Below are 25,569 nucleotides of genomic sequence, written 5' to 3' on the forward strand. Positions count from 1 at the left end.
AAATTATTTGTATCACTATATAGCTGCTAATGAGTACCTATGATTTAATTGAAAAGCTTGAAGAGCGAAAAGCTCTTGTTATTACACTATAAATGAATGTTTGAGACTTATCCTTCTAACTATAGACCTAAAAATTAAAATTTTTATTTAGTGTCCAGTGGCAGCCGGTATACTCTAACTACGTAGTAGCCACTTTTTTTTTTAACCTAATGTGTCGATGACTGTAGGGCCTATTCATTTAATAGCCATTTTTTTTTTCACTTGGTTTAAATTGTATTTTTTTAAGGAAAAATTCATATTAGAAATAATCTACGGCTATAAAAAGTTAATTCAACAATAAAAATAATATAAATATGTGACAAAATTTAGTTAAACATATTTATTGACTTGACTTTACCGTCTGAGAAAATTCGATGCACAATAAAATAATCTTGAAAAAAAAAGTGACCGGTTGTTTATTTAATAAATCGCGACTTTTCTTTTTACCAAATTTTAAACATAAGAATTTTCAATACGAAGAATACATTATCACGTATATACTAATCGAGAGAAAAAAAATCGCTACATACCACATTTTATTTTATTTTATAACCGTCGTTGCACAGCCGACCCAATTTCATGGGTTTACGACTACTTACGTTCAACTCCGTAGCCTTGTAATTTTGAACCAATCCAGAAGACAAGGAAACTCCTGGATCAGTACCCCCAGAGGTATTGATTTGTTGTGGGAACATGGAGGACTTTGAGACTCGACAGATTTAACGTGCATCAGTCACCATTTACTACACGGGGAGTCTTCGGCCGGCGAGGATCGAACCCACGACCTCTTGGATATGGGCCCAGCTCCCTACCGACCAGGCTATCCCCTACATACCACATTGTGAATCGCTCTGAAACCAATACAATGTTAGGAAGTCTGAAATATTGCAAATTACCATACCAGTGGCGTATGATTTTTGAAAAACGCAGGCTAATGGAAAACGAAAAAATATAAAATAAATCGCTTAAAGAAAAAACAATACATTTGAAATCGTGATGCCGAAACTAAAACACTGAGTGGTGATGTTATGTTGAAAATTTATTTGAATTTAGCGACTATATTGGTGCGTTATGCTTAGATTAAATGAAATTGCATACTCATTCCATTCAAATGTAAAGAATTATATATATTTTTTTTAAAAATTAATTGATATACAATTAATTTGAGGTAAACGGATAGGTACTTATCGCATTTTATATTTTTTATCTAAATGATTGCGATTCATTAAAAAAGTTCTAAAAATGTTCGAGATTCTAATACTTTTCCATTATTGCACTGAATGTTCCTATACAAATACTTCTTCGACTTGTGAATATTTTCGATTGAATGCAAATTTTTAAAATAAATCACTGGATCACATGTGTTCATCAATAAATATAATAAAAAGTTTCTTTTTTGTTTCATATCAATTGAATTGTAAAACTAGTTTTAAAATATCATTCCATTATTACTAGTTTAAAATATAGAATTCGAAAGAATACGTTTAACTGCATTAAAATTAATCTCGAATCAGTCTCCAAATTAGTAGAATTTTTTAGGCAAATTACATCGCCTTTTGGAGTTTCAGTTTTACGATCTTGTATCATGCTCCTAAAAGAAACTTCATTTTTCTTTTCCATTATTGATAATTCATAAGTATCGATTTTTATAATCTATCAGTATTAGGAACAACAAGCCCATAACAGGTTTCATACACTACACACAAAATGCAATAAGTTTTACTAAAAAATTGAAATCAATGTTGAATGTAAATATTTGTTTTTTAATAATTATATTACACCCGCTATCCTATTTTAATGTCTACATATTATTTGCAACGAAAAGCATTGAATTTGAAAAGAAAATCGAAAACATTACATTATTTACAAATTCTTCTAACTGTGAATTGATTAAAATCTTTGGCTGTCATTTTTTCCCTTTTTCCCCTTTGACTACTATTTTCTTAGCTTTACAAATCACAAACGAGTTTTAAAGAAGTAATCGTCGATTCGCTAATATTCCGACCATTGGTGCAACTATGAATTTTTATAGGTTGGGCCTAGGTTAGAACTAGTCTGTAGTAGGTGCCAATTAAAGATTAGCCCGGGCCCGTCTTGAAATATCTGAAAGAAGTTTTAGGGCTCCTTGTTGAAGTTTTCTAATGTTTACTCCTTATAAATCAAAAAAAAAAAGTACGTTTAATACAGTTATTAGCATAAAAAAATGAGTGTACAAAATTAAAATGCATTATATCTGTAAATAAGTACTCTTAATTATACATTCAGTTTGGTCTTTCTCTTTGCAAGTTTTGATTTCATAACTTTGTGCATTTCTGTCTTTATCTGTCATATTCTAAAATTGTTCTTAATTTTAATAATTAAACTTATTGTATCCTTATGTAAAAATGTACAAATAATAATTTTTGAACTAGTTAATTTTAAATATTGTATCAAATTGAAATTATTTGTCATTTTATTAATATTTTTAACTTTCGAAAGATAAAGCCCCTGATAGACTACTGATGATNTAATCGGAGATTATATTACATATTATATAATTGCAATAAAAATAAAAATATATTAAGTATTAAAAGTTCTTTTCAGTCAATTTCAAATTTAACTGTATATATTTATCGATTTTTTTTCTTAAAAAATATACACAATTATGTTCAAATAATTATTTAATTTCTTTACATTCGCCTTCCATGGCCTGAGTCGAAACAGACGTTAAATTTATATCATAGTTAATCAGGTGTTTTTTAATTACTTTTTCTACAGTAATTTTTTCCTGGGCTTTTTTTATGTATGATTCAGTGAAGGTGAGACAAAGGAACATTGAAGTTGAAAAAAATAATATTTTAAAACTTAAAGATTTACTAGTTCTTGTCAAAATTTGATATGGTGGTTTTACAAGTTTTACTTGAAGATTTACTAGTTCTTGACCAAATTTGATATGGTGGTTTTACAAGTTTATTTCAATGTTTTTTTTTTATCTTTATTCTTTTTAACAAGAACATGTTTTACGGGACCATTCAAATATATAACATGTATTTCTCTTGATAAATTTTTCATTCTGCTTTTCAAGACAACTTTGAAAATAAGGAGCTTTTACGTTAGCATTGTTCATACCCCTTCTCAGCAAAATGAAGCAAATTGCAACCCCCTCCCCCGTTAAGTGCTTACATAATATTTGAGTGACCCCTACCTAAAATCATGACCACTTTAATAATTAAATGAATGTATTGACCCATTAGATTCGAGCCGCTGATCCCGATTTCAATATCAATAAATATTTATTCGAAAGTAATCAGGAAGTTTATTTAAAAATTAATTAATCTGCAAGCATTAATATAAAATGCTGAAAGGAACTTTAAAAAATTTTTTTAATTTTAAATCTTTTATAATTGTATTGATTAAATTTACAATAACAATTGAATTTATATATTAACAATTCAATTGTTGTTGTTTATTTAATGATGGTCTCCAGAGTTAATCTTGCGATGTGTTAAGAATATTGGAGAAACGAAGCGGATTATTTTAATACAATTAAAAAAAAAAAATCTACTATATAGCTGCTAATGAGTACCTATGATTTAATTGAAAAGCTTGAAGAGCGAAAAGCTCTTGTTATTACACTATAAATAAATGTTTGAGACTTATCCTTCTAACTATAGACCTAAAAATTAAAATTTTTAATTAGTATCCAGTGGCAGCCGGTAGACTCTAATAACGTAGTAGCCACCTTTTTTTTTAAACCTAATGTGTCGATGACTGTAGGTCCTATTCATTTAATAGCCATTTTTTTTTTCACTTGGTTTAAATTGTATTTTTTTAAAGAAAAATTCATATTAGAAATAATCTACGGCTACAAAAAGTTAATTCAACAATAAAAATAATATAAATATGTGACAAAATTTAGTAAAACATACTGACTTGACTTTACCGTGTGAGTAAATTCAAGCCACAATAAAATAATTTTGGAAAAAAAAAAAGAAGTGACCAATTATTTATTTAATAAATCATGATTTTTCTTTATTCGTTGACTCGGCAGTTGGCGAATAGTTATTTTCAGATCTATTTAGCTACAAATGAATAAATATTTAATTACTTTAAATTCGGACTTAGCGCTCCGAATAGAATCTAGAATCGTTCTTCAAATTTAAATAATTGTTAAAGTGGCGCTTTTCTCCTCAGGCTGTTCTTTACCGTGTTCTTTTTTCCGTTTACTTAATACTAAAAGTATCTTTAATCCTCAAGTGGTATGTCTAATGACTAAATTTGAGAAAAGAGAGAGAGAGAGAGAGAAGTTGTTTTTATGAAATAGCAAAAGGAAAACGATAATTGTGTATCCAAACAGGGATTCCAAGGCGAGAAAAAAATAGCCAATTTAATCCTAAAGTATAATTTTAATGAGTGACCGAATCTTAACCGGATGTGAAAAGGAAACCTGTGGATACCGTAGAGATATAATTTGAGTGATGGCTGACAAGTCAGTATTAGTAGCAGCCCTTTTGTAACCTTGGAAGGCCGTCTCAATGGGTCACGTGCCCGAAATAAACAAGGGAGAAGAGGCGAGGGGAGAGTGATGTTGCAGAGATAGAATTGTCCTCCTGGGCGAGGTCAGCATGAGGTCGCCCAGCTGTGAAGCAGACTTCCTGGCACCAGCACTTCATTGGAAATGGAATTCTATATCAGCAAGACATTTCTATAATAATAATCCAAATTTTATTTGCAAAGTTGACTTATCGATTCTGGCAACATAATTTGATGCATGCCCATGTGAGTGAAAATAAAACTAGATGAACCTAATTTATTTTCAATTAATTGCTGAATGAGAAATCGTGATCAACACATTTTTTCACAATTTTAATATTTTTGATTTTTTTTCTCTTTTATCAACCACTTAATTATATTCCAGGAAAAATTATGTTCCAGGGAAAAGTTTCACTCAACTATTTTACACCGAAAAATGAATGTACAGTGGAGCATCGTTTATACGACGCCGAAGGGACCCCCGAAAAACGTCGTATAAACGATAACGTCGTATAATCGATTTTTACTTCTAAATCCGAAACTGACTCTGTTTTCAGTTAATTTTGATGTTTAACGTGTTGATTTACATAAATTTCTAAATTAGACAAAGCAAAACAAACAAATAACCAAAGAAGAAAGATTGCAGTGAGCAATTTGAATGTATGTTACCTCGAATTATATTTTCTTGCTATTAGTCTCTACAATGCTTTGAATAGCGAGTTGAACTTACTGCTTTCTATGATGCAATTTTAGATTTCTAATCACGGTCAAATCTAATGGCTGAAGCGCACTTGTACAATTTGCAGGAAAAAAGAGAGCTTTTACATTTTCCAAAATAATTAGTATCGATGGGTGCGCTGGACATGGTCGAAGAATAGCAAAATGTTTCATTTTTGCCTCTTCATAACATTGTCCAGTTTTTTCAGTCATCTAGTAAAAATTACGGTCGTTATCCAAGCATTCTCGTTGGCACCCTTTTCTGTATCATTTATGTTGGAAAATTGCGCCCTTTTTTAAAATACGCAAGAAAAAATAAAAGATTAAATAAACGTGAACAAAATCTAAAAACCGACGTATAACCGATTCTGTGCGTCGTATAAACGATATATTTTTACATTAAAATGAATAGGAATGATTTGGGACCACACTAAAACGTCGTATAAATGTAAACGTCGTATAAGTGATCGTCGTATAAACGATGCTCCACTGTAATTTAAAATTATTCATTGAAAATTAACCAAAGTAATGAAATGAACCAAAAATTGAAATTAAGATTAACCAAAGTTAAAAATCACTGATAAAGGAATTGAAAAGCACTTTTTTCTGCGATATTTTAATTAACGAGAAAGGAAAAAAAAATTATTCCCTTCGATAATTATTTTGGAATCGATAATTCGATAATTATTTAATAGATATTGAAGAATAATAAATTTTATGAATCATAAAATATTAAGATAACGTTACAAAAAGGGATAAGTATAGGTTTTTAATATGTTTTAGAAAGTACTCTCTAATGCAAGCTTAAATATGATACATAAACATTACATGCTGTTAATACGGATAATTTATTTTATTATTTCTTTATTTGTTTAAAAAAGCTGGATCCAAGCTAATAATCCAAGTAGCAGTTTTCGATAATAATTTGTATAATAAGATTGAATGTGAAGGAATCAATTAAAAAATTATTTAAATAATTTTGGTGACGAAATGCAAAATTCTTGGCAGTTTCTTTAACTTCTTATTTATTGTAAATAATTACACGAGCCAACACTTTTTATTAATATAGTGAAAAACTACTCTCGAGAAGGGTGAAATAAATTAAAAGATTACTAGAAAAGCCTGTTTGAAAATACTTTGTTCTGTTTGAAAAAGATGAAAATTTAGTAATTAGAGGCAAGAAAAAAAAAATTCAAAGCTGTGTAAGATTTTGAGGAAAAATAAGTCGTACAATTGAATCGATTAAAATGTTTGTTAAATTCCGTTTAATAAATAACAAAGTACGTAATTAATTAGATGACCTAACACTTTTCTTCTTGCCATTGTGATAAAAAAAACTTTTACATTTTAAATCAATTAATAAAATTATTAAAGTAGATTTTGTTGCTTAAAAAAATTTTTTTTATGTGAAAAAACCGAAAATGAAATACAAAATGCCGAAAATTATTAAATCGAAAATTAAATAAGATTCCAGATTTAAGGAAAAAATTATTTGTATCGCAATTGGTGAGAGCAAAAAAATAAAAAAATAAAATAATAATAATAAATAAAACATACGAAAACTAATCTTCTTGACAATAATAAGAGAAATTACTTTTTATGTGATTATTCAACTGAAAAACTAATTGAATTAAAAAAAAAACTGCTAAAAGATTTTTTTTAAATTTAAATATTTAGTGGCGAGCTGCAAAATCCAAAAATAATTATTAGTATCTCAAATTATAAAAGTTTCCGACGAAAAACTTAAAGAAACTTACAAAAAATTTAGTATTCTAAACCTGAACAGAACAATAGATATAAGCAAATAAATAATGGTTTATAATTAAAAAAAAAGTTAGTAAATAATATTTTTTGCTTTATACATTTTAATTTTTCCTACTATATTAAAACCTCTCGGGAGTGACCACTCTCTGTTCCTAAATAAAATGGTCGTTGCTGGAAGTCGTTCTTAGAGGTTACCATCATTGACTTCAAAATTGTTATCGAAGGCACATGATTTTTCGCAAACGATTTTAATTCTAGTCCGTGTTATTTTCTTGGTGCGGAAATGCCACTTCTTTTGGCGTCATGAAAGGACGGGAGAAGAGGTTTGTTTGAAATGCTTGTTTCTTTCTAAAAGAACTTTTATTTTAAAAATTTAACTTTCAACTCTAAATTAAATCATTGATAGCATCGTCTTTAGTACACTCTGACTACAACATGATAAAAGAGCTCTCTAAATAAAAGCGTCACACAAATATTTTGAATACATTTTAATCTACTTATTCGTTTCGTTAAATTTCTTGTTTTGATATTTTTTTCGTTTTCCCTTAATTGACCATTAGGCGCAAATGTTAGGCCGGTCACTGGGAGAGGTTTTAATTTTCTTTCATGAAGATTATCATAACAAGAGAAAGTCTATGGAAAAAATTCCATGCCTGCCAAAATAGGCCATAAATAGAGGTGAACGCTACGAGGTGGTCTTTGCTGAAGGTTTCAAGTATAAAATTTTTGAAACAATGGTTTATAAATAAACCATTATTGCCAATAATTATTATAAGTAAGAATGGCTTTTAATTTAAAAAAAAAAACTCATTAAATAGTTAGCAAATAATATTTTTTATTACCTACTATAAGATTTGCCTATTACCTAATAATTTGGAATATTTTACGAAATACATTCAAATCATGATATTATTTTTTTGAAGTTTTTAAATGTGTCATTCTTTCTTTAACAAAATTTCGATAGATTCCGCATAAGGTACCTTTCGATTGACGAACCCCGATGAAAAATTTTTCATTTGTAATATAATAGTATGTTTATAAGATAATATATGTTTAAACAAAGAAAACTGCATAAAACGAACTTCAGCAACTTTGTTAATTTTCAATTTCAATACATATATAGTTATTTATTATTATTATTTTTTTTTTTTCAAAAATGCTGAACTACTAAACAGTAAATTTGTATTAAACAGTGAATTGTAGTTGTAATTTCACAATAAATTTAAAACGCTAAATTTTCTTTTTAAATATTTTATTTGTTCTTCATTTTTTAAATAGCTTTTGGATAAGAGAAGCTTTCCTTTCATAATATAACTACTGTTACTTTACCGTTTATTTTAATGCAAAACTAAAGATTAAGAAGTGTCGGGATTAAGGCGATAAGGGGCCCGAGGTTGATCTGTAACATGGGACTCTATCCATTACAAATTAGCCGAAATTTATCATACATTCGGTGTTAATAAATTTTTTTAAATATTTAATTTCAATTCAGCTCCTCCTTGAAATTTACAGTTAAAAAAAAAGGAAGAAAAATAAGATATATATTCTATATAAAAAGAAAACAACAGAAAAAGATTACATATTAGAAGTTTTACAGTTAATGCTTCCATAGCTTTGAAGTTCGATATCAGTGATACCGAAAACGCGCACAAAAATGAATGCACAATGATTAAATAAATTTTTGAAAAAGAAAGAAAAACTTTAATAGAGAAAATGTAAATAAATAAAGGAATTTTAAATTAGACAAATTCATAAATATCACTTATTTAAAAAAAAAATAGGTAAGATGATTCTGCTGAATTTAAACAGAATAATTGATTTTATTATATAGAAGTTTATTACATAGAACCGAATTATCGATTAATAGATATATTTATTTATTTATTAAAAAAAACAACAAGGAAACAAAAACACAAACACTTTAAAGAAGTGACAATTTTTTTTAAAGATATTTTCTAAGAACCATTGTAGAATTGGTATGCAAGTGAAAATGCGTCTCTCTCATCCAGAAAATTTAGATTGTTTCATAGATATTTGCAGATAATCAGTTGGAGAGATCGAATTCCAATAAATTTAAATAAAATAATATAGTCCATTAAAATCGAGAAGAGGTCGGTCGTCAACTCGTTATCGTTAAAAGAATGCATTGCATTAATTGAACACACCAATTTTTTTTTTTTTTTTTTTTTTTTTTTGTATTTTGGAAAATTTACACTAAAAATATAGAATGCATCGTAATAAAATAAGAAACAATTTAGCGTAAACTGCCTTACTAACGAAAAAATTGGGTGAATTAAGCCTCAGAAAGATTAAAACATTTTCATAAATTATTCATTCACAATAAGTGTTGCATTACGTTATTCAATGGCATTTGAATTTTGAACTGATATTAATAATTTAAAGGGAGGAGGGGGGAATTCTTTTCACATGATTTTATCTAAGAACTCATTAAGAATATTTGAGAGAACTGTGTAGTTCAGGTTATAAAAGTTGCAGAAATTCACTTAATTTAAATTATTTATTTTGTTATACATAATACTTATTACGGCTCTTCATTATGGCTTGTTTTTTCAGTTTTTCGTATGATGGATTAAGATCTCGTATAAAATTTTTGTGTAGCATGTGCTGCCATCTACTGTTGAATTTTTAAAGGAATTACTTAAAAGGTTATAAAACTTTATCTAATATTCTAAAATTATTTTTTCTTCATAATTATGAAACTTCGTGTATATATTTTGCATTATAATTAAAAAATATTATCACTAAGACTAATAAATGAATGTTTTATTATTTTTTGATTTTGCTCTGATCTGATTTTAACTGTATGGTTGACTGTAAGTAAATGTTTGTAAACACACATTGGGATCGATCGTGTTATTTCTATTTTGATTATGAGTTCTTCAAATTATGTTTTCTCATCTACTTAACTTGACGAAAATAGAATAATGGTTTTCATTATTTGATTCCTAGTATTTGTATGTAAAAAAAAGGTAATCCTTTATTAATTGCTATGTAATAATTGCACATTGAAGATGTTAGCTCCTAATACTGAAATTCATGTTAAACATTCGTGGAATTTTTTAAAAATTTTACAATCTTTTCCTTTTATGAGGGTTATTTTCATTATTATTATTATATTATTGAACATTAACATTTGAGAGTTTATGAGTAAATTGCCTGATTATTTAGTTGGAATACGGAATGAGGAAATCTACCATATATTTTACCAATTATTTTAGTGCAGATACCGATGCAGAAAATTTTGCCCACAAATTCAGGTTGAATGTTATTCCAATTGCATTAAGTTACCGTTTGGAAGATATTTATACATCGGTATCGCACCAACTACGATAGCCACGGTCCTAAATTATTTTTATGCTTGAAAAAACTTAAAATACATGTAGATCAGTGGTTTGCTTGTGGTTGGTTTTACCCTTTGAATTGATTCCCTTCTTGATATTCTTTTTAATTTCTTATGTAACATTACCAATTTGTTGCCAACGTTTGGTGATTATTTTGGTGCAGGTTGCAATTTAAAAATCTTGCCTAATTAGCATGTATTATTCCTGGTGTGCTTGTTCGAATAATTCATCTTAATAATGTAGTGACCAAAATTATGCTCTAAAATTTTTGTTTTTGCACAGCCTGCTAGAAAGATAGTTTTGCTCTTTTAATAAACTATATTTTATGCAAAAATAAATGAAAGCAGTTTCACAAGCAATATCAAAGCTCGATGTGACGATCCCTGTGGCTCGAACAAAAATCAGCATTGTAATGTGAGGTGGCTATGTTTGGAAGATGCAAAGCTAGAGCAAATATTTAATTATTATTCATAAATACTGGACTTAAATTGAGAAAAACATATATACATTTTTTTTTCTCTAACCTATTAAAATATTATTTAAAAAATACCTGTACAGCTGAGACAAAGCACCTAGGAGTAATGTCAAAAGGCAAAGTGAATGAGGACGTTGTTTTAAACCTTGCATTGTATTTGAAAATTGTGAGTAAGGTAGTCTTAAGGTTATTATAAATAACCGATCATTCATTAAAAAAAATATATTTTCCTTGTATAGTAATAACTTTTTAGGATGTGTTAATAACTTAAAGATGTATGCTTTTTGTAATTTGCTCTAAAATTATTAATTTATATTTAAAAGAAAGCGAATTTTTACAGCTTATTGTCTGAAATTTTTTTTCCATTAAACAGTGGTATTTATTTTTGAATAAAGATAATTAAGTTTTTTAAATTTTGTTAATTTTAAGTTATTAGTTTAAGGTTACTTACCTTAGACTTCAGGCTTACTTTCTTCTTTTGCATAATTTTTTTTTAAGAATTGTAATTTAATGTTTATAATCAGGTATTAAAAACGTTAAAAAAAAGAAGAAAACTTATCTTATACTGTTATTGTTCAGAACAACTTTTCATTGATCCATTATCCTAGTATATAAATATACTTGGCTCTGCAAATAGGCATTGCTTTTTGTTGACTCGATTCTTCAAAGACAAACACCAACCTTTAGTGTTATTTATTTTGGGTTTCAAATAGGCATGTAACCAAAGTTAAAAAGATTATTTGCATTAACTTTGCATAACTTAATTATTTTTCTCTTTCCCATTTCAGGAAGAAAAAATTATTTTCAAATGACCAGCTTAAGACTATTTCACTGTTTAAGAAGAACAGCTTCCACATTATCTTCATTTCAAAATGTTACTTCAAAAGAAGTTGCAACTAATGACTTTTCTAAAACAGATGAACCAGTCACAGAAGCATCTTTACGACTTCCACCTTTGCCTTCGCCAAGGGATCTCTTAAAACTTTATAGAATTAAAGCTCAACGTAATTTGTCTCAAAATTTTCTTCTGGATTTCAGACTTAACAATAAAATTGTCACCAGCACAGGAAATGTGAAGGATCATTATGTTTGTGAAATTGGACCTGGTCCGGGAAATATTACTCGAGCCATTTTGCAGAACNAAAAAAAAAAAAATAAATAAAAAAAAATAAATAAAAAAAAATAAATAGTTAAAAATTAGTTAGCTTTAATCGATGAGAAGAGGTTTGTTTGAAATGTTTGTTGCTTTCTAAAATAACTTTTTTTTTAAAATTTAATTTTCAACTCTAAATTAAATCATTGATAGCATCGCTTTTAGGGCACTCTGACTACAACATGAGGAAAGAGCTCTCTAAATTAAAGCTTCACACAAATATTTTGAATACATTTTAATCTGCTTATTCGTTTTGTTAACGTTCTTGTTTTGATATTTTTTCATTTTCTCTTAATTGACCATTAGGCGTAAATGTTTGCCCGGTCGCTGGGAGAGGTTTTAATTTTCTCTCCTTAAGGTTATCATCAACACAAAGTCTATGGAAAAAATTCCGTGCCTCCCTAAAAGTGGCCGTATATAGAGGTGAACGCTACCTAGACGTGGTCTTTGCTGAAGGTTTCACGTATAAAATTTTTATAATAATGGTTTATAAATAAACCATTATTTCCTATAATTATTATAAGTGAAAATGGTTTATAATTTAAAAAAAAAACTTTTTAAATAGTTAGCAAATAATGTTTTTTATTACCTGTTTTAAGATTTTTCGGCATTTGCCTATTATCTAATAATTTGAAATATTTTACGAAATAAATTCAAATCATGATATTATCTTTTTTAAGTTTTTAAATGTTTCATTCCTTTTTTAACGAAATTTCGATAGATTCAGCATAAGGTACCTTTTGATTGACGAACCCTGATGAAAATTTTTTCATTTGTAATATAATAGTACGTTTATAAGATAATATATTATTAAACGAACAAAAAATTTAATTTAGCGTAAAAAACGAACTTCCACAATCTTGTTAATTTTCAATACATATATGTAGTCATTTATTTATTTTTTTCTCTTCTAGTTTGCTACTCTTTGTAAATCTAGCTGTCTGAAATATTTTGTATCTACTAAAAATGCTAAACTACTAAACCGTAAATATGTATTAAACAGTGAATTTCACAATAAACTTAAAACGCTAAATTTTTTTTTAAAATATTTTTTTTGTTCTTCATTTTTTAAATAGCTTTAGGATACCGTTTTACTACTTTACCGTTTACAGATACTACTTTACCGTTTATTTTAATGCAAAACTAAAGATTAAGCAGTGTCGGGATTCAGGCGATCGATAAGGGGACCGAGGCTGATCTGTAACATGGGGCTCTATCCATTAAAAATTAACCGAAATTTATCATACATTCGGTACTAATACATTTTTTTAAATATTTAATTTCAATTCAGCTGCTCCTTGAAATTTACAGTTAAAAAAAAAGAGAAAAATAAGATATATATTCTGAATAAAAGGAAAATAACAGAAAAGAGATTACATATTAAAAGTTTTACAGTTAATGCTTCCGTAGCTTTGAAGTTCAACGATATCATTGATGCCTAAAATACTCATAAAAATGATTGTACAGCTTTATTTTAAATTTTTGAAAAAAAAAAGCTTTATTCGAGAAAATGTAAATAAATAAAATAATTTTAAATTAGACAAATTTATAAATATCACATGTTAAAGAAAATAAGTAAGATGATTCAGTTGAAATTAAACAGAATAACCGATTTTATTACATAGAAGTTTATTATATAGAACCAAATAATCGATTAACAAAATAACCAATAGATTTATTTATTTATTTAAAAAATAAAATAAAAATAAAAACTTTAAAAAGAAGTGACAATATTTTTTTTAAAGATATATTCTAAGAACCATTTTAGAATTGGTATGCAAGTGAAAATGCGTCTCTCTCATCCAGAAAATTTAAATTGGGAAGAGGTCGGTCGTCAACGTTGAAGGAATGCATTGCCTTAATTGAACATACCAATTTATTTTAGTATTTTGGAAAATTTATACTCAAAATATAGAATGTATTTTAATAAAATATTAAATTTTTCTGCGTAAACAGCCTTAGTAGCAAAAAAATTGGGGTGAATTAAGCCTCAGCCTCAATTCGGCCCAGAAAGATTAAAAAAATTTCATAACTTATTCATTCACAATAAGTTGCATTATGTTATTCAATGGCATTTGAATTTTGAACAGATATTAATAATTTAAGGGGGAAAAAAAATTCTTTTCACATGTTTTATCTAAGAACTCATTAAGAATATTTGAGAGAAGAGCTGTGTAGTCCAAATTATAAGAATTGCAGAAATTCACTTAATATAAATTTAAATTATTTTTTCAATTGTTAAACATAATATTTAATATGTATAAATAAAGCTCTTCATTATGGTTAAAATCAATATCTGTTTTTAGTTAGATGGATTAAGATCTCGCATAAAATTTTTGTGTAACCTGTGCTGCCACCTACTTTTGAATTTAAAAGGAATTACTCAAAAAAAGTTATAAAACTTTATCTAATATTCTAAAATTATTTTTCCTTTATAATTATGAAACCTTGTTTATATAATTTGCATCATAATTAAAAAATATTACAACAAAGACTAATAAATTAATGTTTTATTTTCTGATTTTGCATTGATCTGATTTTAACTGTATGGTTAACTGTAAGTAAATGTTTGTAAACACACATTAGGATGGATTTTGAGTTCTTCAAATTATGTTTTCTCATGTACTTAACTTCAAGAAAAAAGAATAATGGTTTTCATTATTTGATTCCTAATATTTGTATGTAAAAAAAAAGGTAATTCTTAATTAATTGCTGTGTAATAATGGCATGTTGAAAATGTTAGCTCCTTAAATTGAAATTCATAATAAAATCAGCATTTGTGCAATTTTTAAAAATTTTACAGTCTTTTCATTTTGTGAGGGATATTATAAGGAAAGTTTCTGAGGGATATTTCATTATTATATTATTGGGTATTGATATTTGAGATTTTAAGAGGAAATTGCCTGATTGCTTAGCTGGAATAACGAAATCTACCGTATATTTTACTGATTATTTTGGTGCAGATACCGATGCAGAAAATTTTCTCTGGAGATCAAACATACTAATAAGACTTAGTAAATAAAACTGAATTTGTTTTTGAAACTAAGGTTATAAATATGGAATACTTGTGAATTATGAATGCTACCGCCCATGAATTTCAATTTACCCATAGTTTTTTTTTTTCAATTTTTAAAAATTCATAAAGTAAAAACCTCTGAAAATCTTTTATTTAAGCCAAGCGACATATTTCATTGCTTAATTTGACTTACACAAAATTTTCTCTTTACTTAAAGCTCCACACAGCTTGCCCAGAAATTCAGATTGAATGTTTCTCCAATTGCATTAAGTTATCTTCTGTCGATGATTTTTGGAGATATTTATGCATCGGTATCGCACCAACTACGATAGCCACGGTCCTAAAATATTTTAATACTTGAAAAAACTTAAAATACGTGTAGATCAGTGCTTTACTTGTGGTTGGTTTTACCCTTTGAATTGGTTCCCATCTTGATATTCTTTTTAATTTCCTATGTAACATTGCCGATTTGTTGCCAACGTTTGGTGATTATTTTGGTGCAGGTTGCAATTTAAAAATCTTCCCTAATTAGCATACATTATTTCTGATGTGCTTGTAAAACTAATTCATTTTAATAATGTAGCGACCAAAATTATTGTTTTTACACAGCATGCTAGAAAGATAGTTTTACTCTTTTAATGAACTATATTTTATGCTAGAATAAATGATCTGGATTATAATAATCCAGAACAGTTTCATGAGCCAGAGTGGTCGATGTGATGACCCCTGTGGCTCGAACAAAAACAGGCGTTGTAATGTGAGGTGGCTATATTTGGAAGATGCAAAACTAGAGCAAGTATTTCATTTCAAAATTCATAAATACTGGACTTCATAAGGACCTAGGAGTAATGTCAAAGGGAAAGGCGAATGAGGACATTGTTTTTGAAAATTGAGAGTAAGATTAAAATTATTCATTAAAAAAATAAGAAAAAATTTATTTTCCTTGTATCGTAATAACTTTTTTGGATGTTTTATTAACTTAGTGATTTATACTTTTTATAATTCCCTCTAAAAATATAAAAATTTTTTTTTAAAAGAAAGCAAATTTTTAACAGCTTATTGCCTGAAAAAACGTTTGCATTAAACAGTGGTATTTTTAAGTAAAGATAATTAAGTTTCATTAATTGTAAGTTATTAGTTTAAGTTAGTTACCTTAGACTTCAGGCTGACTTTCTTCTTTTGCATAATTTTTTTAATTTTTTTTTTCAGATTTGTAATTTAATGTTTATAATCAAGTATTAAAAATGTCAAAAAAGAAAAAAAACTTATCTTATTACTGTTATTGCTCAGAACAACTTTTCAACTGTCCATTATCCTAGTATGTAAATGCAGTTGGCTCTGCAAGTAGGCTTTGCCTTACACTATGCTTTTTGCTGACAACAACAACCGTTAGTCTTATTTGTTTCAGGTTTGAAAAAAGAATGTAACCAAAGTTGAGAAGATTATTTGCATTAACTTTGCATAATGTTGATAATTTAATTGTTTTTCTCTTTCCCATTTCAGGAAGAAAAAAACATTTTCAAATGACCAGCTTAAGACTATTTCACTGTTTAAGAAGAACAGCTTCCACATTATCTTCATTTCAAAATGTTACTTCAAAAGAAGTTGCAACTAATGACTTTTCTAAAACAGATGAACCAGTCACAGAAGCATCTTTACGACTTCCACCTTTGCCTTCGCCAAGGGATCTCTTAAAACTTTATAGAATTAAAGCTCAACGTAATTTGTCTCAAAATTTTCTTCTGGATTTCAGACTTAACAATAAAATTGTCACCAGCACAGGAAATGTGAAGGATCATTATGTTTGTGAAATTGGACCTGGTCCGGGAAATATTACTCGAGCCATTTTGCAGAACGGTGCAAAACATGTTATTGTTATTGAAAAAGATAGACGCTTTTTGCCAGCTTTAGAGGTAAGAAATAAATTTTAGTATTCATTAGTTTTATCAATATTTATAATTTGAGCGCTTAATAATTATGTCTTGTTTTTTGATAGTGTATAGAACGCTTTAACCATTTGTAATGTGATATTGTAGAAATGAGATGGTCCTAGCCCAAAAGCCCAAGCTCGACACTCATTTATTGAAAAAAGGTTTCAGAAAACGCCGGCTTGGACTCATAAAATTTTGATAAGCTTTTTTACTATAGTTAAATATAATAAATTTGCTATATTACATTTATTATATGCTTGAAAATCAGTTTTTAAGTAAAGAAAAAAAGGTGAAATTTATAAGGTATATCTCGGACTTAAGTGTGCTCGGATTATAATTTTTTTGGCTCAAGTAGAGTCGAACCTCCTAGATGACTGACTAGATCATAAAATTGATTACCTACATTATCTACTGATAATTTGGACATTTTTGTGTGAAAACCTTTTATATGTAATAAAACTACTTTTGCAAAAAATAATTTTTACAGGTGTGCATGGATGATTTAATTTTGCCTTTTTATAAATATTTATATACATTTTTATCAAAAGAAAAAAGAAACCTATTAGTAGTTTTTAAACTTTCAAAATAAATAACATTAAAATAAAATTGTTATGTATTTTCTGTTGAGTGAAGGAAAAAAATTAATTAGCTTGAACCTTTGGTCACACACATCACACACTATTTTATGATAAAAATTTATAGGAAAGTGGAGCGCATCGGTACATAGTTTAAGAACATCTGAAATATCAGTCTTGATTTTGTGAATCGGGAATAGTTTTATTATAGCATTATATTTGTAAACTGATTTTACTCTTTACATGTATTTTAGAATTTCTTGCGTTTTGAATGTCATGTCAGACTAAACTAATTTTATCTGTTTAATAAAGGTATGCTTCTATTATTTAAAACAATCTAATCAATTTTTTTTTATATATATATATATTTGTAGATATAATTAATTTATTATTTTATGAAGATTAAAAACATTAATTCAGTAGAAAGTTTAATTTACCACCAATCACAATACTCGAAAATGCTACCAAGAGAGAACATTAGTTTCAGATAGAGAACTCAGTTCTCCTGCTCAGTTATATAGGAATCTATTAGAATGTTTTTATCTACTTCAATGATTCTTGCTATTGGATTGAATAAAATATATTTTTCACTATGTTTATTGTAATTAAGGTCCAGCTTTCAAAATAAAAATTTTTTAATCTGTTTCAAAATCAAGATGCAAATTAATATATGTTTTACTCCCTACAATTAACACATTATGCTGAAGCACTGCCAGTAGTTGCCATAGGTTAAGAATTTTGACAGGTGGCTATTTGACTTGCAAAGAATTTAAAATATAATAAATTATGCAAGAAGTCTATTATTATTTAGAGTACTATGCTAACTTAAAATTTCTTTTCTTGTTACTTGTAAAATAATGTATGAATACGTTCACTAATTCCATTTCATACATTATTACATATTTATATAAACTTTCTTGAACTCTATTTAAAATTGTAATGTATTATTCTATGTTTAACAATTTATTATTTTTTTTAAGCTCTTAGCAGATGCCAGTGGTGGGAGGCTTAAAATAATTCTTGGTGATATAATGGAATTAAATTTGGAAAATATTTTACCCAAGTAAGTAATTTTATCATTAAAGGATTATGTTGTATCTAGGTCAACAGAAAAAAAGGAAAATATTTCAAAATTAAAAATATTTTTTGTTTAAAGTTAAAACATCACCATCATGTGATATAAAATTAGTATACTATTAAATTTGGAGTTTTGAACATTTTATTCTTACATATTATGCAGATTATCCTTCTGTGTTGTCACCTATCAGTGCGTTGCATAGTATTTTCTTGCTAGATATGTGTCCCTGGTGCATCATGTACATTGGAGCAGTATTCCCCAACCCCCAATTCGTGGACCGGTACCGGTCCGTGGATGAAATAGTACCGGGCCGCCCATTTCATTGAAACCAAATTTAAATTCCCAGGTTTATACCCCAAATTAAAAATATCTGTGTTCCATTAAAATTTTATTTATTTAAAAAAAAGGAGGGGCCCGAAAGTAGTGACGTAAATTTTTTAATGTTCGTAATGTATCATTGTCTCCGATTACCCTTAAATGGAACTGTCTCATTACAAAGAAACAAGCTTAGGGTTCTCATTGATTTAACGCTTTAGTAAGTTAAAATGTTAAATCACTTTGTATTTATTTTTTCGTGTAACTGCATTTTATTTTGAAGGTATGTTTAAATACAATTAAATTAAAATTAATAAATCAAAATAATCTAAATTATAAACAATCAACGTCCCCCCCCCCTAGCGGGCTGCTGTAAAACTATTAAATGTTGACAGGGCCGCGGTGATAAAAAGGTTCGGGAACAATGCATTAGAGGGTTGATTATCCGAACGCTGATTTACTGGAATGTCCAAGGATCATTCAAAGACCATGTTTTCCCCATTCTTCTTCTTAAAAAAAAAAAGCAAAATCACAAAAGTACTTTTTTATTTTCGAAATATCTGAAAGGGGTTGAAAAATGGTTTCTTCTCTCTCTCGGTCACCCTGCAAAGAGACTAACATTCTTTCCATCCAGTTTTGATGTAGGTGGCAAGTAATTTCTAATAAGGGAGTAGGTTTCTGATAAAATTTTAAAACATTAAACTTTCAAACACTGCATTTATAATATGCTATAATAAGCACTAATAACAATTTGTGAATATTGCAGTTTTTTTTTCTTTGTTGGATGCAAAGTCTTGTAAGAGAAATCTATCTATTTCACTGTAGATTACTTTAATCCTAAGATGGTTCACACACTAAAATGAACAAGTTAAAAAATTAACAACTGAAATAAATAAGTTAAAAATTCAAATTGTTCAAGCATGTTAATTAAATGAATAAATATATTTATTTTGTCGCAATGTTCGTCTAAAAAATTTGGTGAATAGATGATATCTCAATAGCAATTTTAGTTAAAAAAGAATGCAGCCATGTGTATAAGCAAGGAGAGACTTCCGTAGAAATGACTGCTAGCAGAAAATGCATGAAATCAATGCATATTAGTTTGCTATGAAAAGTTAAATAGCATGTTGGAAAAAACTTGTTCACTTAAAATGGAGTAACAGATAAATAAAAAGTTTTGATAATGATTGTTGATCTGGGTATACAGAACAGATGATTCTTGAGCGAGAAATATATTTACCACTGATTTTAATGTTTTCGGGTGGGAAAATAAAACATCTTCGCTTTTATAGTAAGCAAATGACAATATAAAATTGGTTACATATACATTAAAAGTTATTGAAAGTATATAGTGGGTTGTTCTAAATTAATGCTGTTGACCATGGATGTATATAGGATTCCTAAATATGGCTTAATAAAATTATACTTCATTCAAAAAATGATAATGCTGGTAATTTATTTTAGGATGCTTGCAGAACTTTTGTAATAATCTTGTAACAGAACATTAGATTATATACTATTATAATATTGTTCATAAGAATATAGGGGGCATTGGGAATCAAAAATTGCAGATTATTCACAAAGATTTGTATAAGCCATAAGATTTGTTCCTGCAATCCACATTAAAGACATCTGTACTTTGATGGATTTCAAAATAAACCTTTACAGATTCCTTCCTGTACTTTTATCCAGAATTTGAAAATTGTTGCATGACAGTTTTGTTTTCCTCTCTCTCTCTTGTTTTATGCTTCCATTCACTGAACTTCTCAGATGGACTGCTTAGTGTATTCATAACTCAAACAAATTCATTTATTCACAAAACTTCTACTAAAATATTGTTAAATAAAATTTTCTTCATCTGTGTCTTCAGAGATATTGCAATATATTACTCTCAAAATATTTATTTATTCATTTTATTTTAGGAATCTGGCCCATGATTGGGAAATACACCCTCCTCCTCTGTATATTATTGGCAATTTACCATTTAACATTTCCACACCTTTGATCATAAAATGGCTGAGGTTTTGCTCAGTCCACAAAGGTCCCTTTGCTCATGGTCGAACAAGGCTGTCATTAACTTTTCAAAAAGAAGTTGCTGATCGTATGGTGGCTGAAGTTGGTGCTAACTGTCGTTGCCGATTATCTGTTATTTGCCAGTACTTGTGTCATGTAGACAATTTATTTACTATTCCAGGTAAGTTTCTTGAATTTTTTTTTTTAAATAAATATGTTAATGAGAGACAAGCACATAGGTATAAGTCATCCATGGGGAATATTCAGAATTGAGATATTGAAGTGAGGTTAAATTTAAATATGTAGTCTAATATTAATATGTAGTCTAATATTAAATATGTACTCTAATGTTTCATTGATATTTTAAAGATTTAAAATATTGTAATGTATTAATAAATTTAAAACTAAATTTTATTTTCATTCTGTATTAACAAATCTATTAAATTTGGAATAAAACATTACGAATGTGATTTTCTTGTACCGTTTCTCTTCATTGTGCAATAAAGTGCCTTTTCTTCAGAATAATTACTTGAAATATTTTTTCAAAGAAAGTTATGTTATATTATTATAAACAATATCGAAAAACTCACCCCTCTTCTCTGTACACACTTTTAGTCTGGCTAGTATTTTAGAACTGAAATTGTATGCCCTGCTAGGTTATGCATAGTGGACTCTCAATGGAGTATTAAAATACATTTTTAAAGTAAATCAAAATTATTTTTTTAAACAAAGTACTAATGAATTTTAAAATAAAATAATATTTAATCATGAGGATTTTATTATGCAGAAGGTAATGACTTTTAAATACAGGTATATGGTACCCAAAAGCTGTAATTTTATTTCACATTTTTGAATATTACAATTTATTGTAAATGCTATTCATGAAATTTGAACAAAGAGGTGTACAGCGGTAATTTGTTAAGAAGTACTTCTATTGTGTCTCATATAATGAGAAATAATGGCTACTGTAGGAAATAATGCAGTAATAATTTAAAGGTATAGCAAAACTTTTAAATTTTTACTGCACAGGATTTTGGAGTAGTGGGTAATTTAAGCTATTCAACTCCAACCCCAGACATTTTATATGTTAAAAGAAGTTCCAAGTCTTAGGAAAATAATAGAAAAAAAATATTTATAACTTATTAAAGTAAAGATTACTTGTATTAAATAATTTTGTATAGCTTTCATTCAAATGAATATGATTTATAGAGATTATTTTTTAAATATCTCTTGGACATATGATTATTTAAAATGTATAAATACAGGTAAATAATAAAGTTGTCAAGTTATAAATACAACTATATTTTCAAAAAATTATGTACTGATACTTGCTAATGAAATATTTGTAATTACAATTTTAATTAGGAAATGATTTTCATTGAATTAATTTCAAAGCCAATGCTGCGATTCAATTTAATGTATCATCCTGTTCTTGAACAAGCTCTAAAAGTTGCCTAAATTGCATTATATTATACATATATATTAGGGTAAAAAAAATTCATAGCAGATCAGCTTGTGGTAACACTTTAAAGGTACCATTTTTTAATGAGATTACTTGTTATATAAAAAGCTTATTGTCTTTTTAAAATTACTTTTATATCTTCTTCCACTTCAGGAATGTTCGAATTGATTAATTGAAGAAATCAACTCTGCTCTTCAATGGATCAATCCAAACTTCAGGATCGTTGAAGTGGCAGAAGATATTAAGTTATTATTCTGAGATTTTGTTCTGATATTCTTAAGTATTACTGCAAGCTGATCAATCAAATTTAAATTTTTTAATTCAGAAGTAATTAAGGCAGCAAAATATATTTATTCAGAATTGCCAGATGTTGCATGCTTCTTAAGAATGGTAGTAGACAATTAAAAGATTTAAGACATTTCTTCAAGTAATGAAGTTGCGTTTTTTTCTTTGTATATTGTACTTTTCTTTGTATTTTTGGTTAAAAATTATTTTTTCAAATTATGCTATAAATTGAATGTTCCATACGGTTATACCCATATGGTGATCTTTATATGAATAAAATAAAACAAAAACAGCTAATGGTGTGTCTATTTTTGTAGGTCGAGCTTTCTTTCCAAAACCTGAAGTGGATGTTTCAGTTGTCAGGTTTACACCACGCATTCGTCCTCTTATCAGTCAGCCATTTGAGATTGTTAATAAAGTTATTTCAACAATCTTTCAGCATCGGCAAAAGTTCAGCTTGTATGGAATCAAGTAAGTGCTTATTTATTGGTTATTATGTTAATAATTAAAGCTTGGACTGCCATTTTGTTCAACACATATCATTTCAAACTAAACTGTTTTTTTTTTAAAAATAAATTCTATGTATTTAAAGAACGAAAGACATTATAAATAAACAGAAGTATGAAATATCTCACATCAAAATAAAGCTTCCATTATAATTTACCTTGGACCACAACAGCGTAGTGGTTAAGGCACTGAACACTATCTTGTCTAGAAAGTAAAGGTGGCCTTTGTCTAATGCTCAACATCACATTGTTGGCCAAGAAATTATAAAGCCTTAACCTACATGACCCATTTGACTAACTGGTTGTTAGTTTTTTTTTGTTCTTGGTATATCTACTGTAACAGAACTGGAATAAACTTGCTTTCTTATGACTTAAAAAATTTTTACAAAAAATATGTATTTTATTGTTTCATAATGCTGTAACTAATACATTTTCTTAATGGTCAAATAATAATTAAATGAGAGATAAAATGTGTAAACAACAGTTGTGTAGTGCTGTAACTTTAACCCAACTCACTGAAAGGAAGTCATAGGGTGAAATCTGAATTTATCAAAAATTACTTAATTTTCCTTATTTTTATTCTATTATGTATATATATTTCTCTTCTTTTACCGAAAAACAATTATAAACATATTTATTTTTTACCTTTTCTTTCTTAAAAAATCAAATATATAGGATATTTTAGATTTAAGACTAATTAATCAAACTGCTTTAAACAATTAAAAAAAAATTTCTTAAGAGTCATTGTTTTTATTTTATCTTAATAAACTACTTTTCCTTGTTATATTTCCTATATTTATTTTCTTACTAACTTAGCACATTAGCTTTCAATCTGTTAGTGGTATAAGTACATTATATTAAAACATTTTTAATAAAAAAGCTATATTATGAATTAGTAATATATTCATCGCAGTTTCAGAACCACTTCCCATTCCACCTCACTAAAAATGTCGAATCAGCCACACTACATCCCTGGTTATCAAATCAATATTTTATGTTATAAAAATGATCAAAATTCTAATTCATTATAAATTTGTTATTCTATGCACATTTGTATGTGTGTGGTTAGTCTTAGTAGGTATGTTACTAGGAAGCATTGCAGAAATTTTAAAAGTTAGAAGTATTGGGTGAGTGAAGTAAAAACATCTTAATACATTCACTTACAACAGAGCAGAAGCAGTGAGGTGATCTCCCTAGACAGTATATTTGAAATTGTGTTTCACTACTTCAGATTTATATAAATGATTGCTTAAATTTTTGTTGACACATTATGGTATTTTCATTATTGACGATTTCGATAGTCACTAGCCTGGTGTTATTTTTAAACAGAAATATCTTAAATTCCATCAATGGTAATGTTATAATTCTATGAAAAAAAATTAACCAAGCAATTGATTTTTTAGAGTACTTAGTTCTAGTCAACACCTATCTTGTTTTTTTTTTCTAAATGTAAGTGCTTACCCATAGCAATATGTTCATGAAAATTTATTTGAGCGTTTAACCAAAATCACTCTAATTTTATTGTCCTAACGTATTCGTATTCTACTGTGCATATTTATAAATCAATATTCCAATGAGTTATTTAATTTTTAGAAATCTCTTTCCAAAAGAAAATCCTGAACTGGTAGAAGAAATAGTGCAAAGAACAAAAATAAACCCCGAAAAGAAATCTTTCGAGTTGGAAATGGAAGACTATAAAGCTTTATGTGACGTCTACAGTGAAATGTGTAACAGACATAACAATCTTTTTAATTATATGTATCAAATACACCAAAAAGATGAATATCCTTTAGATGCAGATGTTACAGATGAATTGCCTACCAATAAATAGTTTTTATTAAGTTTTATATTTTTGCTTTACATTAGACATATATTTTTTTAGATATAAATTTATTATAAATCCTTTATAAAAATAAGCTGACCATTAAAGTACCTTTTTAATTATATTAATTTATATAAAAAGTGTTGGGAAAAGTGTTCAAACATATGTCTGTTTCTTGAAATGATATAAATCTTAATTGTATAAAAAAGTAGTTTATTTTAAAGTATGATTCATTACTTTTTAATATATATACAAACAAATATGAATTGAAACTAGATACTCAACAAGTATCATAAAAAAAAATTTATTTACAAAAGTGAAGTCAACACGAGATCATTAAGGACCACATCTCACATACAAGTATAGGAACGTGTTAAAGATCATTTATTCTAAAGTACCTAAAATAAGAAAAATGAAAAAAATATTACATAATATTTGAAATGAAAGTTATTATTTTTATTATTAATATTTTTTTATTATCCTGTTAATATTTAAAAAAAAAATAATAACAGGAATGATCATAATTTGAACAAAACATAATGTA

General features: G+C 27.5%; 2 protein-coding genes across 8 annotated transcripts in view; one reads left to right on the forward strand and one right to left on the reverse strand.

Annotated features, from left to right (window-relative positions):
- LOC107455976 (mitochondrial transcription factor B1) overlaps positions 1-25,569 on the forward strand; it is a 76,403-nt gene that overhangs the window by 48,028 nt on the left and 2,806 nt on the right. For 2 of the 6 annotated variants that reach the window (XM_071179788.1, XM_071179787.1), the window contains 3 exons: positions 16,542-16,951; positions 18,525-18,607; positions 20,860-21,131. In XM_071179788.1, coding sequence (XP_071035889.1) covers positions 16,562-16,951; positions 18,525-18,607; positions 20,860-21,131 — 745 coding nt within the window. In that variant the 5' untranslated portion in view covers positions 16,542-16,561. Of the gene's footprint in view, positions 1-9,689; positions 10,023-14,577; positions 14,717-15,890; positions 15,934-16,541; positions 16,952-18,524; positions 18,608-20,859; positions 21,132-23,014; positions 23,169-24,796; positions 25,051-25,569 lie in introns of those variants that run through there. The other 4 variants (XM_043042147.2, XM_043042146.1, XM_071179786.1 and 1 more) reach the window with 4 other exon arrangements.
- LOC107455971 (uncharacterized protein C8orf76) overlaps positions 25,314-25,569 on the reverse strand; it is a 19,528-nt gene continuing 19,272 nt past the window's right edge. For both annotated transcript variants that reach the window (XM_071179790.1, XM_071179789.1), the window contains exon 8: positions 25,314-25,423. In XM_071179790.1, the coding sequence (XP_071035891.1) occupies positions 25,410-25,423 (14 nt within the window). In that variant the 3' untranslated portion in view covers positions 25,314-25,409. The remainder of the gene's footprint in view (positions 25,424-25,569) is intronic.

Source organism: Parasteatoda tepidariorum, chromosome 4, assembly GCF_043381705.1.
Source record: "Parasteatoda tepidariorum isolate YZ-2023 chromosome 4, CAS_Ptep_4.0, whole genome shotgun sequence".
Lineage (NCBI taxonomy): Eukaryota > Metazoa > Arthropoda > Arachnida > Araneae > Theridiidae > Parasteatoda > Parasteatoda tepidariorum.